This window comes from Magnolia sinica, chromosome 14 (genome assembly GCF_029962835.1).
Source record: "Magnolia sinica isolate HGM2019 chromosome 14, MsV1, whole genome shotgun sequence".
Lineage (NCBI taxonomy): Eukaryota > Viridiplantae > Streptophyta > Magnoliopsida > Magnoliales > Magnoliaceae > Magnolia > Magnolia sinica.
This window is the reverse complement of record NC_080586.1, coordinates 4,849,157-4,868,344: the sequence shown is the minus strand read 5'-3', so window position 1 is coordinate 4,868,344 and position 19,188 is coordinate 4,849,157. Positions and strand designations below refer to the sequence as shown.

Sequence of the window (19,188 nt, the reverse complement as noted above, 5' to 3'; positions counted from 1 at the left end):
CTTCAAAGGTTGGCCCCTAATGATGAATGGCCCACATCCAAGGCATGCCTCACATAATGGACGGCCCACATTGAAGGTGGGGCCCACAAATGGACAATCCACATCAAAGGTGGGCTCCGCGTGATGAGCAATGGATATTGAAGGTGGGCCCCACATGATGGATGCCCCATATAATGGACGGTCCACATCAAAGGTTGGCCCCTAATGATGAATGGCCCACATCCAAGGTGCGCCCCGCATGATGGATGGCCTACATACCAAAGCTGCTAAGATCACCAACTACCACTCCGCACGAGCTTGCTTTTAAATACAAACCCCATCATGATATACAAAAACGGTTATGTAATGGTAATGACCATAATCATTACGTGTTACAGGGCTGAAACGACCATACCGGCTGTTACAGAAAAAAATCCTTGTAACGGCCTGTAATGGCCCTGTAACAGGCCCGTAATGGTCTCGAAACAAGTTTTCAAAGAAAGGCCATAATGGCCTGTATCATAACAGTAACGGCAGTGGCCGTTATGGCTATCATTACTGTTATTGAACACCTTGAATCCCATGCCCCACCTCCAATAAACTTTCCATCGAGGCAGGCATGAACCATTGCACCTTGAACAAAGAGAATAGAATCCAAATCCCCTTAGTAAAGGGACAATGAATGAACAAATGATCAATTTTCTTTGCAATGCCCATACACAACATGCAAATGTTTGTGATCACTATTCCTCTTTTACAAAGGTCATTAATGGTCAAGACTCACTTCATACCAACTAACCACATGAAATCTGCCACTTTTGGAGGAGCCCCATGCTGCCATAGCAAGGCCGTCGGGGCTTGGCCCTTGAATGAGTGGAAGCGCAACATCTTATAGAAGGAATAACCGAAAATGCCGTGATCTTTTCTTTCGCCACACCCAAACTGTCATGCTCCCTGGTAGAAGGGCTATCCAAGTGGATTCTTTGAAGGAGTTAAAAAAGTATTCTCTCTTCATCTGACAAATTCTGATGTCATGGGGACGACAACACCCTTGAGGATCTGCTAACCGATCAACAGTTCACAACCAATATGTCACCATCCGTCGCTAACCGGGATAACCTTAGAAACTCATCCATCAAAGTGGACTCCATCACCCAAAAATCCTTCCAGAATCTGATTTGTTCTCTATTTCCAACTGAGAAACTTATCCCCTCCTTAAATTTTGCTTTCACACTAAAGACACCCTTCCACAACCCAGACACTCGAAAGAAGGTAGTATCTCTTGTCCACCATCCTCCATCCTTGCAACCATATATGGCATTATGGAGGCCTGATTTTCTCCAAAGAGAAATTTCCTATATCCCAAACTGCTGCCACCACTTCCCAAGAGGTGCCAAGTTCATAGTCTCCAAAACTCTTATGTTAGCTTCCCTTCATTGTGGGGTTTGCACACCTCCTTCCATGATAAAAGGTGAAACTTATTCTTGTCTTCCGACCCTTGCCACAAGAAGTCCCTTCTAAGTTTCTCCAATTGATTCAACACTGATTTCAGGCATTTTAAAAGGGACATAAAGTGAAGTGGCATATTGGACAGGGCTGCTTTAATTAGCATTATCCTACCCCCCAATGGCAAATATCTGCCTTTCCATCTTGATAGCTTCCTCTCCACCTTTTCCACCGCTATGTTTTGCTGATTCACTAGTTGAATTGCCCTTATCTTTCCCTCCATAACATGTTTCTTGAGCCACCTATTTACATAGTTCTTACATGTTGACTCTTAAAAAATGTCATCCATAGAACAATTATTTGAAATATAAAATTTTTGATATTCACTTTTCAACACTTCATACCTTTTTCAAGCTGCACTATAGGGGTTTCTGATGATTTACAGGTTCGAGATGGGAGAAAATCTTGTGTTTTCTTTTTATTTTAGTGTAGTCCTTATGTTATTTGGATTGGAAATTACTTTGGGGGTATTTTTGCAATTTGTTAGGATGAAATCCATTGGCAATCGACTTCTCATAATCACTCTCCTTTCCTTTGCTTAGCTGGTGCATAGGCCTCATGCCCTTAGAGGATGACATCCAAGGAATTGGTGTCGTCCTCATCAAAAACTTTTAATAGTTTAATACTAAGATATTCACTAACATAAATACTTTCCTGTTTGTAAAATGTACAATTTTGCATTGTTATGTCGTTTTGCATTCATTTATATCATTGATGGTCTTCTTTATCATATTCACAATATTTTCAGGAAACAACAGATCACCTACTATACCCAAACCCGGGGTCAGGATTAATACATGATCGGCACCTCCAATTTTTCCATTTTCTGGGAAGTGTTCTTGGAAAGGTAGGTTAATGTTTCTACTATGTTGCTTTGCATCTCCATTTTTAATTTTATTTTCCATTTTCTTGAAGTGTTCTAGGAATTTCTGCTGTAGTACGTTTGTTATCCAAACTCACTAAAAACTAAACAATTTTGTATCCTGTACTGAGGAAATATAGTTTGCAAGTCTATTCCTTATTTCTTTTTGTAACTAAGGCCCTTTATTTATTGGTGTTACTTTTGGAGCTTCTGTTATGTTATTTGGTGCACCTTAGTTCCTCGATATTGCAGCTTCTGCAGCATTAGTTGTTAGCAAAGGCTTGCCACTCAAAAGTTCTGAATTCGTCAACAAGGGAAAAAGTTCTGTATGTTTATATAGATTAAAAATTAGTTTCTGATAAGAAGATGTGATGTGCTAATCAAAGCTATTCCTATGAACTGAAGGCAACTATCTGAATGCAATGTGATGGTTGAGAAAAGACTCTCTTCTGCGCTGGTGGTCCTTTCATAAGTATTAGGTGATTGAACATATCTCCTTCTATGATTTTGCTGTTGTCTCACATACTCATTTAGAAGGAAACTGTTTGGCTGACAAATTGGCAAAAGATGGACATCTTTAGACCTAGCATTGTGGTCACTTTCTTTCTTCTTTTCTTTTCATTTTTCTTTCCTTTTTTCTTTCTTTCTTTTGAATTGCTTGTTTGCTGGTTTTGCGTCTCCCTTTGTTTTCTTTACCTTTTCACTAAAATTTTCTTCAGCTGGTGGGAGGGGATACTAAAAGGTATGGTTATGTTTATCCTTTTGAAAGACTACAGTTTTATTAAAAAGAGGAAAATAGAAACAACAACAGCCCATCGCAACTCATCCACTCGTCACTTGGCGACGAAGGTGAAAAGGAGGAAAAACAAAACTACCTTGGCACCCCACAAGATGGGTCCCAAATAGAATGCAACTAAAGATTACCCCATTCCCACAGATGGTCAGTTTTTAGAGTGGCCTCTAAATTATTTTCTTTTGAGTGCCCACTCAATTCTCATGAAGAAAATACTTCTTTTGACTGACCCATTGTATGCAACCTTGCCTTTAAAGTTTCTGTTGTTCCTCTCTTTCTACAAACCCGATAGGATCTCGAAGAATGCCATCTTCCAAATAACCTTCTTATGGCTTTCGAGAGGACCACCCTACCATTCCAAAAGCACATCACCAATAGATTCAAGAGACCTCCAAGAGAGATAAGAGAGAATCCCAATTCACCCTTGCCATTGGACAATGAATGAACAAGTGGTTGATAGACTTCTCTTCTACGCATAACACATGTTTGGAAAATCCACGTGTTGTTTCTTCAAGTTGTTCATCGTAAGGATCTTGTTAGCTGTCGCAACTACCAACGCATGCAAAAGCTCTAACTCGTGGGGGAAATTAGAGGCTTCTACAATCTTGCATGAGGAGAATCCCCCTCACTCTCCATTAGCATTGAGGGCTTAGCCACAAACTCCCCATGTAGAGACCATCTCCACACTTATTCGTATCCTTTGGAGCAACGTCAACATTCACATCACCAATATTCTTAGAAGATTAGCCTAGCATCTCTCTGAAACTGCAGTTTATCATCTTTTCCATTTTTTTTTTTTTTGAAGGATGATAATTTATTGATTAAAGTGGCAAAACCGAAAGAATACAAAGCAAACAGAAAGACACCCAATGCACGAAAGTGAACAAATTACACCCCAAACAACCCCGGAATCCTTAAATTTAGGGGAAGCCGTTGTCAATTCTATTTCATATGATTTGGCCCTAAGGAACACACCATTTGGACAACCTGATACATTCCAAAAACACCAATTGTTCCGCTCCGTCTAAATGGCCCATGATCCTGCAAGGAGAGAAATCCTCCACACCTCAACTCCCAGAGTATCTAAGTCACCTGCATGCCACTGCAATAGGAAAGCGTTGATTGTTTCTGGCATAACCCAAAACACCCCAAAAATGCTGAAGAAACTATTCCAAACCTCTCTATTAGCAAACCTGCAGTCAAGGAAGGGATGGTTCATTGATTTCTCATCATGCCAACAAATAGGACAAGCCTTTACAATGAGTACACCCCTTTTTTCTTAAACTGTCAATGGTTAGAACCCTATTCTATCCAAGAAGCCTCGTAAACACCGCCACTTTGGAGGGAGCTGTGTAGAACCATAAATAAAAGGTGTGTGTGCTTTAGGACCTCTACCAGGGCCCCCTGAATGCATGGAGAAAAGGGGTTTAACTGAAAATTGACTTGACCTCTATTCCAGCCCACACGCCAAGTTGATTTCACCTGAAAGCCATATTCCCGACAACTACAAGAGATTTAAAATAGATGCTAGATTGGCCATTTCATCATCGAGAAGGTTTCTTCTACATGGAGGAAGCCACGCACCTTGACTTGTAATGCAACTCTTTACCATAATGTCCAGATTTGCTGCTACAAGAGCAGCCTTAGGAAAAGATCTTGGAAAGACTGGACTCCTAACCAAGCATGTTTCCAAAATCTCACCCTAGAGTCCTAGACCCATCTTCCACCCCAAAACCCACCCCTTTGAGTACCTCCTTTTTAAAGTCATAATGGATCTCCAAACACCCGGCCCCCTATATGACGGACCTTCTTAGGCCGCCGACCCTCCCTCTCCACCCTAAAATTTCTAGAGATAACCTCTTCTTCCGAAACAAATCTCCAAATCCATTTACCTAGTAATGCCTCATGCATGAGACTCTGGCTCCTAATCCCTACTCCCCTTTCCTCCTCTAATCTACACACATCACCCAATTCATCAAATGGAATTTCTTTTTCATCTCCCCGCCCTCCCATGGAAATCCCTTCTATTCTTCTCCAAGTTTTTAATCACCCCTTTCGGGCACTTGAAGAGAGATATGTAATACAATGGAAGATTCGAGAGAACCGATTTTATGTGAGTTATCCTACCAGGCTACCACCCAAAGATAATGTTTTACCCTGCCATATCAGCAGTTTCTTTTCAAACCGTTCAATAACGAGATTCCATAGCTGCTTTTGCACCTTCCCAATGGAAAGAGGAAGACCCAAGGATGAAGTAGGGAATGACCCCTCCTCCCTGCAACCAAACAGACGAGCTAGATGACTCACTTCCTCTTTTTTTTTTTTTCCAGTTAGAAACCTGATGCCCTTGCCAAATTGTTCACCAACCCTAGTGGAGAATGGAGATGTCCCCATCTTTGATGAATGCTTGCCAACTTGCTAACAACTTTCCACACCACAGAACCTCTTGATCAGTGACATATGCCTGGGAAGCAACTTCCCTCCAGTGAACTATATTTGCCCACCACCACCTTATTCCACAGTTCTTTCGTTTCCTCCCCCCGGATAGAAACTGCCTCTTCTATGTCACTAATTTTTTCCTCAATTCTTTTGATAATGGGATCCCAAAAAGTTGTGATATTCAGCTTACTTACAAGGGCAAGACCCAACTAAGTGCCAGGAAGCACCCCATACTTGCCGCCAAAGATTTGACTATATCATCATTCACAGCCATCCCCACCATAACACTTCCATTAAGGTTGACATGGAGACCTGATACTGCTATGAAGCATTAAAGGATGCCTTTTCAGATGGAAATTTATCTCCTGGATACTTCACACATCAAAAGAGTGTCATCCGCAAACTGAAGATGCGAGATTTTAGTTTCTGGATTACCGACTCTAAAACCTTTGATGAAGCCAGAAGAAGGCGCCTTGTACAAAATCAAGCTCAAACTCAATTTCTGGACTACCAATTATGTTAAAAGATGATATCTCTGCATATGTATTTAATGATTGATTTTCATGGTTATGTTTGGTTTTGCTGCTGTATCTATCTTCATATTTGTACTGGCAAGAATATTGGGTTTGCTCTCATGACAAATTTACTGATTTCAATGCATCTCTCTCTCTCTCTATTTTGAGAGAGAATAGAATTTTATTGGTTATAATGTAGCATGACTATCCTAGCTGTGTAGGCAAGCAGGACAACAATATTATATGTTTTCCTCGAAATATTTTGTGGTTTACTTTGACTTTTATTCTTAAATGGTATTTCATTGTCTACCAGATCAAATTTGATGTGAAGTGCGCATTGGTTATCTGCAATGAGGATGCTTAAGTAAAATTACTGAAGCTCGTTTCAATTTGTCTATCATGCTTCTGTTTTCAGCTTTTGTGCTTGACCTTGAAAATTTTGGTTGTGTGAAGAGCATAACATATATGCAACTCTTCAGGTGGTTGAGATTCCACTTGACAAAGGGCACGGGGTATTGTTAGGCTTGGTTGGCTCTTAGGGTTGTACTGAGACTCATTTGGAGTTTCACACTCTAAAGAGAGGTATCTAATGTTGTCGGGCTAGGAAATGCATGCCTTGATAATTGTAATGCATGGTTGGGAAAGAAGCTTCATGCTCGAAACTGTTGAAGTGATAAAGTCCCTTGATATACATTGATACACCACACTCTGACAGCTTAAGCTTTTAGAGCAAATGGTTGTTTGACATGGTATCATAAATAGGCCGGGCTTAATTTCCCGGTCCCTGGGCCGGACCTGATTTTCCTAACCCCCCATGGGAGAATAATATATTAATGAGGCATATTTGCTGCTCTCGAGATTCGAACATAGGATCTTCCTCTCTGATACCATGTCAAACAACCATTTACTCTAAAAGCTTAAGTTGTCAGAGTGTGGTGTATCAATGTATATCAAGGGACTTTATCACTTTAACACCCCCCCACACGTGCGGGGTGGGAACTCCGCACGGGAACATATTGACAAGGGTGGAGGGACACTCACACCATAAATAGGCCGGGCTTGATATCCCGGTCCCTAGGCCGGACCTGATTTTCCTGACCCCCCGTGGGAGAATAATATATTAGTGAGCCATATTTGTTACTCTCGAGATTCGAACATGAGACCTTTCGTTCTGATACCATGTCAAACAACCATTTACTCTAAAAGCTTAAGCTAAGCTTTTAGAGTAAATGGTTGTTTGACAGAAACTTTCCATATGTGTTTCACCCCATCAATGCATGAGGCCCATATATGTATTAGAAATTGTTGCACAAAAGTTTGTGAGTGGGTAAAGATTTGGTTGAATGTATTGAAGGTTTTGGGCAAATGTAGGAATTTACTATTTTTAGGTTACATGTGAGATGATTCATTTTCATGCAAGGAACTGCCAGCATATCTCTCTGATGGAATAATGCAAGCATAGTTGATCATCTTGCTGATACAAAACCAGAGCAGTCAAGAAAGCTACGAGTTGTTTACCACTTAGGATGGCTCCATTATTTTTTTAAAAAAGGGTTATTTGCTAAAAAAAGTGATTGCCTGACCCTGCCTCAAAATGTTTCTGGACACTAGCAAAACCTCTAAATCTTCTTGGATACAAATGTGAATCTAGTCTGTGAATACAGTCAGAAATGCATAAAAAAGCCACTCTTAATGCATATGAGTACAACTGGAAGCACATACCAAATAAAGAAAAAAGAAAGAGAATGCACTCATAACGCCTGGGCAAGATTGAATAAAATTTCCAGCTTAACCGTGGATGGGATTTGTACAAAGGATAAGGAAGAAATCGTAGAAGCTTCAATCTGATACTTCAGCAATTTGTATCAAAAGGAAGATTGGAATAGACCAAAGCTCGTTAATCTCCAATTCGGTCATCTATCAAACGAGGAAGCTTTGTCTCTTGAACTAGAGTTCTCTTACGAAGAAGTTAAGGGGGTGATCGATGCTATGGAAGGTGACAAGGCTCCGGGCCCGGATGTCTTCTCAATCAGTTTTTTCCAAGCCTTCCGGGATGTCCTAAAGGGAGACGTTATGGATGTTCTTTTGGAATTCCATAAAAGAGGGCGCTTATCTAAAGATCTAGGGGCTTCGTTCATTGCATTAATTCCCAAACGCCCGGGAGCTGAGTCTATATCTGACTTTAGACCAATCAGCTTGCTAGGCTCCCCTTACAAGATTCTGGCAAAAGTCCTCGCAGCCCGTCTCAAAGTAGTCCTTCATAATATCATCTCAGACAATCAAAGTGCGTTCCTCCTTGGCAGACAAATCATCGATAGTTCTCTCATCGCTCTCGAGTGCCCGGATTCGTGCCACAAATCGGGTTCAAAGGGCTTCATTTGCAAGTTGGATATTGAAAAAGCTTATGACAGTGTAGATTGGACTTTTCTGGCTTACATAAGGAATCGTATGGGTTTTGGTGCTATATGGATAGGATGGATGGAGGAATGTGTCCGGTCCGCTTCATCCTCTATTCTCCTAAATGGCTCCCCAAAAGGTTTCTTCAGTGGCTCTAGAGGTCTTCGTCAGGGTAACCCCCTATCTCCCTTTCTATTCCTTATTGTGGGCGAGGCGCCGTCCAGAATGTTGATTAAAGGCCAAGAAGAAAAGCTCTTCAGTGGTTGTAAGGTGAAAGGTATGCATTTGCCTATTTCCCACATTCAGTTCGTAGATGACGTCCTCATTTTCTGTGACGCAGATGAAGAAAAAGTTAACAATTTGAGAACCATTATTCGTTGCTTTGAAGTAGTATCGGGTCTCAAAAGTAATCTAGCTAAATCCAAGATGGTCGGTGTAAATCTGAAATCGAAGAAATTCAGACTTATGCGATTGTCTTCATTGCCCGATAGGTTCTCTTCCGACCTCCTTCGCAGGCCTACCCCTCTGTCTTGGAAAGCCTCCTCTCCATCTTTGGGATAGAGTCATCAATAGATTTGAATCCTTCCTGGCCAGATGGAAATGTCGATACCTTTCTCTGGGAGGTCGCCTCACGTTAATAAAATCTGCCTTGTCCAATCTCCCTATTTACTTCATGTCCCTATTCAAATGCTCGGGTGCCATTCTTCAATCTATTGGTAATATTCGAAGAAACTTTTTGTGGAATGGAAAGGAGGACAGGAAATTTCATTTGGCCAAATGGGAGGAAGTGTGTAAGCACTAGCATCACGGAGGAATGGGGATTAGAGATCTGAAAATTATGAATAAGGCCCTTCTAGGTAAATGGACGTGGCGTCTGGGTACAGATCAAGGTAGCCTGTGGAACATAATTATCAAAAGCAAATACGGTATTTCTGCGCCGGGGGGGGACAAAAGAATCATCGACGTATAGAGCCTCTGCTGTTTGGAGAGGTATTCTATCTTCTAAGGGACAGGTCGTGGCTGGAATTAGCATAGCAATTGGTAAAGGAAATAAAACGCGGTTCTGGGAAGATTTATGGGCGGGTGAATCCCTCCTCAAAGATGAATTCCCCAACATATATCGTCTGGTTCCAAATCGTTCCATATTGGTGGCATATTGTGTCTCAAAAGTCGGGGAAGATCACGTCTGGAACATCATTTGCAGAAGAAATTTCAATGAATGGGAGATTGAGGAATTCACTCTTCTTCAACGTCGGTTATCCTGCTTTAAGCCTGATCAATCTATTGAAGACGCCCTTCTTTGGAGACGTGAAAATTCAGACCCATTTTCAGTTAAATCTCTGTATGATTTCATCAATTCAAATCTAGCAGTAAAGGAAAAGGATATGCTCAGGAAAATCTGGAAATTAAAAGTTCCTCCAAAAATTTCAGCATTTGGTTGGTTAGTGGCTAAAAAGAAAGTGTTGACTGTGTATTACTTGAGAAAAAGGGGAATGATTATCCCCAATATTTGCCTCTGCTGCATGCAATCGGATGAATCCGTGGACCATTTGTTTGTTCATTGTCCCTTCACTTCCCAAGTATGGTCTGCTGTTCTCAGATCCTTCAATATCTCTTGGTGCTTTCCTTGCTCTGCTGAGGATCTCTTCAAAGCCTGGCTTGGTTCTAATTTAGGAATCCAGAGAAATAAGATATGGAAAATCTGTCTCATGGCGGTTTGGTGGTCAGTCTGGGAAGCTAGAAATGGGAGATGCTTCAATGATATCAATATCTCAGTGGAAGCAACAGTTCAGAAAGTGCAGCAGCACATTGCTGAATGGCCTATAATTTTGCTTATATTAAGGATTGTATTTTTCTGTCTTCCGAAGGCATCTTTTCTCGCTAACTCAGCAGGATTTTCCTCCTTTTTTGTACACTGTTTTGTCTTAATATAAATCTTGTTACCTTTATACAAAAAAAAAAAAAAAAACTAATCTTTTCTGAAAATGAGTTGGGGATGAGGGCAAACAGCAGAATGAGAGGGGAAGGGAGTAGAACAAATTTACCTTACTTTGGAATGAACTAACTAACTAATGTTTTTGATAAATAATGATTTTGCACCTGTAGGAAAGATTGTTATGCTTCCAAATCATTGGAAAGGAGAGCTGACTGGCTTAGAGGTGATTTCGTTTTTAAAAGAGAATGCATACAAGGGAAATGCTTTCTTTCACTTCCTTGAGTTAGAGATAGACTGTTTACTAGTGTCAGACTGTCAGTGCATGGAGTGGTCACATGGGTTGGGATGGCATAGAGGAATTTCATCATCTGCACTACTCTTAGAGAATGTAAACTTGCGTTCTCAATATTGAACTCATTTATGGTATTTCTGCTCTAGAATGGATATGAATGAGATTTCTTTATCAGTTATGTATTATGAGTATCATCTTCGTAGCCTTGTCCCTGCTAATTGGGGTTGGCTTTACAAGTCCTGTTTCGCCGATATTCATTTTGAAGGACCTTTCTTGGAAAGTTTACAAGTGTTCATGTCCCTTCTCCCTCCTCAAGCCAATTGTGAATGTGCTCATCCATTTATCTGTACAACACAAGATAATATACATCAATGCTAATTACCTTTTGAGATCATTGCAGTATAGCAGTGTCACCATCTCTCCTTTTGGGGGAGATGATCTGGTTGGCTTCAGGAGTTCTATAACCAACAGAGCCATCATCTCTAGTCCTCTATCCAGGGGAGACGATCTCTCATCATGTCACATTTTTTGCCATTGTTTCTCTTTCAATAAATTGCAGTTATAATTAAAAAATGTTGACTAAAGCCTCAATTGTTCTCAACGTCATTTCTATGGTATCTTACCCTTCAAAACAAAAATCATTTACAAGGTACCATTCTAAAAAATAAAGAAAAGGAACATCACTTACAAGGTGGCTTATTATATGGCACTGTTATTTCCACATCCTATTGCTTATCAATCTATTTTACATTTTATTTACCAAGTCTGTGAAACAGACAGACAAGCTCGCCAAAAAATTTCTACAAACAAAAGAAGTTTCCACTAGCTGATGATCTCTCCCCGGGATGCTAGAAACCATAGAGCTACATATCCAAATGCTTGGATTAGAAGTTTGATTGAATGATTCCACTTATCATCTAGCATTTCAGAGATTCCAGGCAAGGCCCTTGGTTATGGAAAAGAAGAAATTAGGAACCGTCTCCACCCGCTTCTACACATGCTCTCCACTTCATAGTTATCAAGATTTCTAAGATTAGAGCTTAAGGGTATAATCCCCAACTCAAAAGGACATTAAAAAAAGAGAGAATAAACAAAGAGAAATTGGGGTGTAGAATGGATGGAAGTCATGGTTTTGAATGATGGTATCGGCCCCGCGGAAAAATGGTACAATACAACATCGCATATCGGAATTGGGGCCATATCGGTCAATTTTTTTTTTAAGCCAACAAATATGAAAAAAATATCAGAAACTGTTTTGATCCTTTAAATCCGCTGAAAGTTGATGTTTTGATCCTCCAAGTAGTTGTTAATGGTGTCGAAAATCCCTATATGATGATGTATTTGAGTGATTTGAAAGCTTGGAGGAGAAATGAGGTAGGGTGAGATCGAAAAGGAAAAGGGGGGGGGGGGGTTGTGTTTGCTCTTTTATACCCATATCGGTCATATCGAGCTTATACGGACATGATACACGCTTATTGGCCTCTACAATATCGATTTTTAGAATCATGATGGAAATGTAGCAATGCTGTTTTCGAAAACTGTCTTGAAATTCTTCTTGCTCTTTACTGAGGGCCTTGGCTCTATAGAGATTCGGAGATGAAGAAAGAACTCCAAATTCCGCCTTGCTATGGATTGGAAGCTGTTTCTTGAAACCTGAAGGTTGAGGCAAATATAAGGGTCGACATGGAAATCCAATTTCCTCGCCAATTTTTTTACGAAAAAAATAAAATTGCAAGGCTGAAATTCTCTCTCTTTTTTTTTTTTTTGTGGGGGTAAACCTGTATTGGAGGGTTGATCTAGTTTGGTCCTATACGGTGATAAATCTTGCGAACTGGAGTTTGGGTGCAACACCCTCTTGCTCCATTCTGATCAGATGGTTTAGGGATGTCTAGTGGCAGGTGGGTGCCTCCATCCAATCCAATCTGGTTGGTTTTAGGAGTCCTGGAATGAGCTACACCATCATATCTAGTCCTCTATACATGGGGATGATCTTTCCAAAACCGCAAATGTTATCAACATTATTTACAAGGTGGCTTATTATATGGCTCTGCTATTTCTGCAACCCATTGTTTATCGATCTCTGTTACCTTTTATTTACCAAGCAGTTTTATTTCAGAATGTCCTCAAGAGTGTTGGTCTGCATAACCTCAACTTTTATCTAAATGCTCTTTTTGTTATTGATCTTCATTTCTTTTTATCTGTTCTTGTAGGCAATGTTTGAAGGGATTCTTGTTGATATACCATTTGCAACATTCTTCTTGAGCAAATTAAAACAAAAGTAAGTTGTGCATCCCATAGTGAACCTTTTCTAGCTGCTTCAAATCTTTCATCTTAAATTATGTACCAATATTTTCAGCAAGCCTAGACAAGGATTCTTTTTGAGATTTTATGTCTCTAACAGTGACTAGCAGGTGCTAGAATACTGCTAATGTTGCTTGAAATGTGGGAAAACATTTATTCTTGGGTTCTCAAAAAGAATAACAAGTGTATCTGGATCATAAAACTAGATCAGAATTGATACCGGCACAAACCTCACTGTATGTACCTAAATATTTTCACCCAGGAATTATCAGCCATGCATAAGGAAATTGTAGAGGACTCTCAGGTGCAAACAGGACTTCCAACATCCGGGGGTCAAATAATGTGAGAGCTGATTGAAATGAAAAAGGGAAAAATAAAAAATAAAAAATCCAATTTTGGATATATTTTCCCAGGAGAGATACCTCAATTATCGTCAATATGCTGTTTTCCACCAATAAAAGGTCATTGCCTTAAGTGATAACTGGAGATCATGTTGTCTAATTGGGAGAACTGGCTTAGGCATTCAAAGCACTAATGACTCTATAGAATGTCTAAAATGCTTCGAACACATTGAAAAAGTTGAATACACAGGTATGATAAATAATGTAGAGAATGTTTAAGAGATTGTTTAGCAGTTCTCCACTGGCCACAAGTATGAAATATCAAGCCAAAAATGAATGCTTATCACCCATAACATGTTACTAAAATGTTTTAGTAATGATTTTTGCTGCTCTGTTTGATTTATAAACCTGAACATCTGCATCTCTCGGTTATACCTGTCATATTGACTGTCTTTGAAATATTTTTTTTTCCTGCTATGGAAAGGAAATATTTCCTCCAGCTAAGAGAGCAATAGGCTACCAACATTGGTTAAATGAACCATGCCAGGTGTGGGTACAATATGATACTACAAGGCACCGACTAAATCCTTTTATACTTCAATTTCACCCGTTCCGTTTCTTCGGCATGTTGTTCATTCCCATAGGTCACTTTCACTCATCCAGAAATTTCAACTCCATATATATATATATATATATATATATATATATATATATATATATATATATATATATATATATTGAAGACATGGGGTGTCCCTGCCCCTTTTGAGGCAAGACTATTCCCTGCGGATACGTACAATCACCTACAACCACGTGTATCGGGTAATGCTGAGGAGGGGAGTCGAACCCATACTTGTAGGGAGCAAACCCACAGTGATGGCTGCTCACCCAAACCTTGTTGGGTAACTCCACTATATTTTTATCATGATACCAATATGCTTATTAAAGGTTTTTTGTAACTTTTTCCTGGCTTACCTTTCTCTTTGTATAACCATCATGGTATTCAAAAACAGTACGTATCAGACGAATCGTAAAGGTATGGTCAACGCCGTTACGTGATATGGGGGTGAATTGGTCGGTTATGGAAAAAAAAAAGGTCTGTATTGTTGCAGACCAATACTGCCATAAAGGGTCCATTTTGAAAATTTTTATTTTGTTTTTCCACTTCTTTTTTCATTTCAATCATGATGGAAGCTTAGAAACTAATTTTGAACTAGATCTAGGCCTATTTTGAGGATCAAAACACAAATTTTGAGAAGGGTTTGATGAATCAAAGCAGAGTGAACCATTTTGGGAAATATCAAAAGAAGGGGTAAAACATAAACCATCAATTTTTTTTCTTCATATATTCTTTCTTCTTCTTCTTCTTCTTTTTTTTTTTTTTTTGGGGGGGGGGGGGTATATTTAGATGTAACGGGCCTAATCCACCAAATCATGCTTGATTTGAGTGTCACAGATTGATACGGTGGCCAATACTGTTACATAATACCTTGATAACCCAATAAGGTATATGCAAGAACAAGGTGGGTGCTTGCTCAGCACTTCTGACAGTAAAAGAAATGCGTGCATTACTATGACAGTCAGATGTTGGGTTCTTTGAAATTTCAAAACAATGCTGGAGCTGCTTCCATAAATGAACTTCTATTTTCTAACTTCGTCATGATGTCTGCTAATCTCTCCTCTTTTTGAGGTGTAGAGTTGGGCTGTATTTTTTCTCGTCTTTTGGTGAGTTTTCTGACAAATTGCTGCTCTCTCCAAAAAGAAGAAGAAGAAGAAGAAGAAAAAGAAAACAAATGATGGCTTTATGTTTCTCAAAGCTCTTGATTTGTTGCATTAATATTTCTTCCTGCTAGAGTCCTTCCAAGATGCACATGTAATTTATCCTTCTTCAGTGGTTCTTTCTTCATAACAGAAGTAGATAGAATGATTTACACTATTCAAAAAAAAGGGGGTGGCTTACCGATGCAGCCCAACTGTGCCTCATATTCTTGGAGTGTCGAGACTTGAGACAGGACGGCCTAAAAATGGGCCGAGTGATGTGTGCACCTTGTTTTGGGACAGTTTTGAGCAACTTCATTTGGGCAGTGGCTTCAGGGTTATTTTTATGATTTCCTTTTGTTGTTGGTTAGTTGTTAGAGGGTTAGTTAGGGGTTTGACACCTCAGCAAGAATTAGTTGGGTATCTGGAGGTTGTTAGGGTAGTTTAGAAGGGTTGCTAATTGCGAATGTATGAATAAGCTGAAATTTCTGCAATGTAACTTGTCTTTGGCTTTGTAATGACTTTTAGAGCTTAGAGAGAGGAATTCGTTGTCTTTGAGAGTGCTGAAGAGGTGTTTGAGTGTTAAATCACAATCCAAACCAAGGTGTCCCAAAACGGTTACGTATCGGCCGTAACGGCCGATACGTAACCGTAACGGTGGTACCGAGGGTTATGTTCCCAAGCCTATTTCCTCTTTTTTTTAGACTAATACTAAAACATTTACGCCTTTAAAAAAAAAAAAATAATATACCTCTTTTCCTTTATTTTCTTCTTCTTCCTCTTCTTCTTCTTCTTCTTCCTCTTCTTCTTCTGCGGCTGCGGCCCCGGCTGTGGCCTTCTTCTTCTTCTTCTCTCTCTCTCTCTCTCTCTCTCTCTCTCTCTCTCTCTCTCTTCTTTCCCTCTTTCCCTCTTTTTTCTTCTCTCTTATTTCCCTCTTTTCTTTTCGGTTTCCCTCTCTCTGTTTTTTTTTTTTTTTTCAGGCATATCGCGCACTAGCTAGGGGTATGTGTCACGCTAAGACAAGCGCTGACACTCCTTGAGCTCCGAGTTGTACGAACGGTTCAAAGGAGATCAAAGTTATATGGGCTCCACAGTGATGTATTTATTACATCTACACCGTTCATCTATTTTCAGAGATCATTTTAGAGCACTACCCAAAAAATGAATTATATCCAAAGATCATCTGGACCGCACCAAAAATAGCAGCGGAGATAATATTTTCACCGTTAAACAATTCGTAGGGTCCACAGTAACGTTTATTTTCCATCCAATCTGATTTGATCAGACCCGAGTGGGCCCCACCATGATGTATATATTTTATCCATGTCGTCCATCCATTTTTCCGCGTCATTTTACGTCAGGATCTAAAAAATTAATAATATCCAAATCTCATGTGGACCACACCATAGGAAACAGTGGTTATAGAATGCTCACCATTAAAAATTTCTTAAGGTCCATTGTAATGTTTATTTTCAATCTAACCTATTAATTGGGTCACACTGACGTGGATGAAGAGAAAACACACATGTCAGCTTGATTTAAAACTTTTGTAGCCCCCAATAAATTTTTAATGGTGAACGTTTAATTAGTATTGTTTCTTATGGTGCAGTCCACCTGAGCTTTGGATGTGCCTCATTTTTGGGCTCATGCCCTAAAATTATTTGGCAAAATGGATGGATGGTGTGGATATAACACATTCATCACGTGTGGGGCCTAAAAAACTTTGACATGTGTGCTACACTTCACAATCCGACTCCCGCCTAATTCGAGCCTTACAAAATTGTACACGAGACATTATTAACTTAAAATTTAGCAATTAAATTATGAACTGCAATCGCTAACTCACAATGCCAAAATCAAATTGTTTGAATAGTTTTAATTGTTAATTTGTGGACTTTTATTTTTTAAAATAGGGTCTTTTGATTTTTTTCATGATTCACTATCCAATAAATGTCCACCAATTCATAAGTGGGATAATGACAATAAATTGCATGAATTTGAGGCTGATTTGGTGCATAGATTAGTCCTCCAAGTCAGCCCCAAATTGGCAACGCCATCTACCTGAATTTAATTTCATTTTTTTAAAGAACTATTGGGAGAAATGATATCAAATTGTTAAGTATATAAATTAGATATTTAGAAAATTAAATATATAAATTTTGTAGTCAAATTCAGGTTATCTGGTTCATAAATTCATTAGACAGTCCGATACAACTTCTTACCAAAGAGTGGACCGTTACACCACCATAAACATATTCCAATTTATAAATGAATGCATATTTGGAATGCTTAGAATATTCCGGATTTAATCCATATTTTTTCATATTTTTTTGGCAAAAAAAAAAATTTTGCGCCGTTACGGGCCATTACGCCTCCGTATCGCCGTTACGCCCCCGTATCCGTATCGGTTTCGGAGGGCACCGTTACGCCAACCGATACCGATACGGGACACCTTGATCCAAACCCACATTTGCCCAATTTCTTCTCTTCTTTTTCTCATTGCAAACCAAGCTCCTTCGATTATGTTGAGATTGTCGATATGGAGTTTAGTTGTTTAGATAATTTTGGCAGACACTGCATATTGTTTTGTTTTCTTGTTTATCTTTTTAAAATTTTTGTTTATATTGGAACGGCTGGACATATGGTCATGGTGGTTGAGAATAGATTAACTAAATCTATTAGTAAGAGTTTCCTGTTCATGGAATGGTATTTGTTAGCACCGTAAACAATTTTTAGTATATGATGCTAGTATGACAGTCTCATTTTTAAATTAATGTGCCCAACTGTTTATATCTTTTTCTACATTATCTAAATATGGGAAATCATTTTTGTGTTGATTAGGTACAACTATCTAAATGATTTGCCCTCACTAGATCCTGAGCTATATCGGCACCTTCTTTTCTTAAAGGTGAAGTTCTCTAGTAATTTTATTCTCTGGATTGTTGGTCATATCAAATAGTTATTAACAGTTTCCATGGTATTCAGATGTTATTTTGGATTATGGTATTTTTATCTGATGGTGACAACCAAACTTGGCTATGGACTATAGTTCTTGGATAAATTCACATGAAAGAACAGAATAATTATTATTCCTAAAGTATTCCTAATTCATTTACATGGGCACATGTCTAAACTATTATAGATAATTCACCAAAGATCACCATCCCGCGGAATTTTTCAAAAATATTCACTTAGCTAAGAGTTGCTGATTTTACAATGCAGCAGTGTTTATTTATTTAGTTTGGTGTAGCAAGAAATTATGTCATAAGGGAATTCCTTATAGGGAATCTTGAAAAAAAATGATATTACTTGCGAGCCTCTTATTGCTAATATACTTAACAATAAAAAAAGATGCCATGGTTCTTTGCATAATGATTTCATGTAGTTCCCTTTTTCATTATTTTCTAGAATATATAGCTGACTTCTGAAAGATGCCATGGTTCTTTGCATAATGATTTCACGTTGTTCCCTTTTTCATTATTTTCTAGAATATATGGCTGACTTTTGAAAGATAATGATAAATTTATTGAAGAAGGGAGGACTAGAAATCCCCACAAAACTACAGCAAGAGAGACTGGAAAGAATCCAGAAAAAGCTACAGGCAATATAGAAAAGATTTTAGAATCAAAGCCAAGCTATAACAGCCAAACTCACCCTTTTGAACACTTCATTCGGAAGCTATGCCAATTTCAGAAACACCTACTATTCCTCTCGGCCCGAAAGAAATGGTCAAGAATTGAAGAAGGGATGGTGATACACAGTAAATGATTTTCTTATTTACACTCTTTTCCAAAACATGCCCCAAAGAATTCTACTTTACCTATAAAATCATGTTCAAGAATTGTAAGATCGTCAATCGATCAGTATTTGGTGAGTGTCTCAAACACCAGCTGAGGATATTTAACTTGTTTTCATATGTTACTTTTAATGATGATGGTGGTGGTGGTGATGATGAATCACATGATCCAACAAGTTATTAAAAAACGGTAACGGCGGGAACTGTTATGCGATATGGGGCCATAATGGAAAAATGGCCCATAACAAGGGGGCCTTTTTTAAAGGGTCTTAA

At 39.0% G+C, this 19,188-nt stretch overlaps 1 protein-coding gene across 3 annotated transcripts in view; it reads left to right on the top strand.

The window, feature by feature from the left end:
- The window catches only part of LOC131225703 (E3 ubiquitin-protein ligase UPL6), a 69,457-nt gene that overhangs the window by 29,798 nt on the left and 20,471 nt on the right, over positions 1 to 19,188 (top strand). For all 3 annotated transcript variants that reach the window (XR_009161491.1, XM_058221279.1, XM_058221280.1), the window contains exons 17-19: positions 2,234 to 2,332; positions 12,930 to 12,997; positions 17,961 to 18,027. Coding sequence is in view for 2 of the 3 variants with exons in the window: in XM_058221279.1 (XP_058077262.1) it covers positions 2,234 to 2,332; positions 12,930 to 12,997; positions 17,961 to 18,027 (234 nt within the window). In the remaining variant the exon portion in view is untranslated. The remainder of the gene's footprint in view (positions 1 to 2,233; positions 2,333 to 12,929; positions 12,998 to 17,960; positions 18,028 to 19,188) is intronic.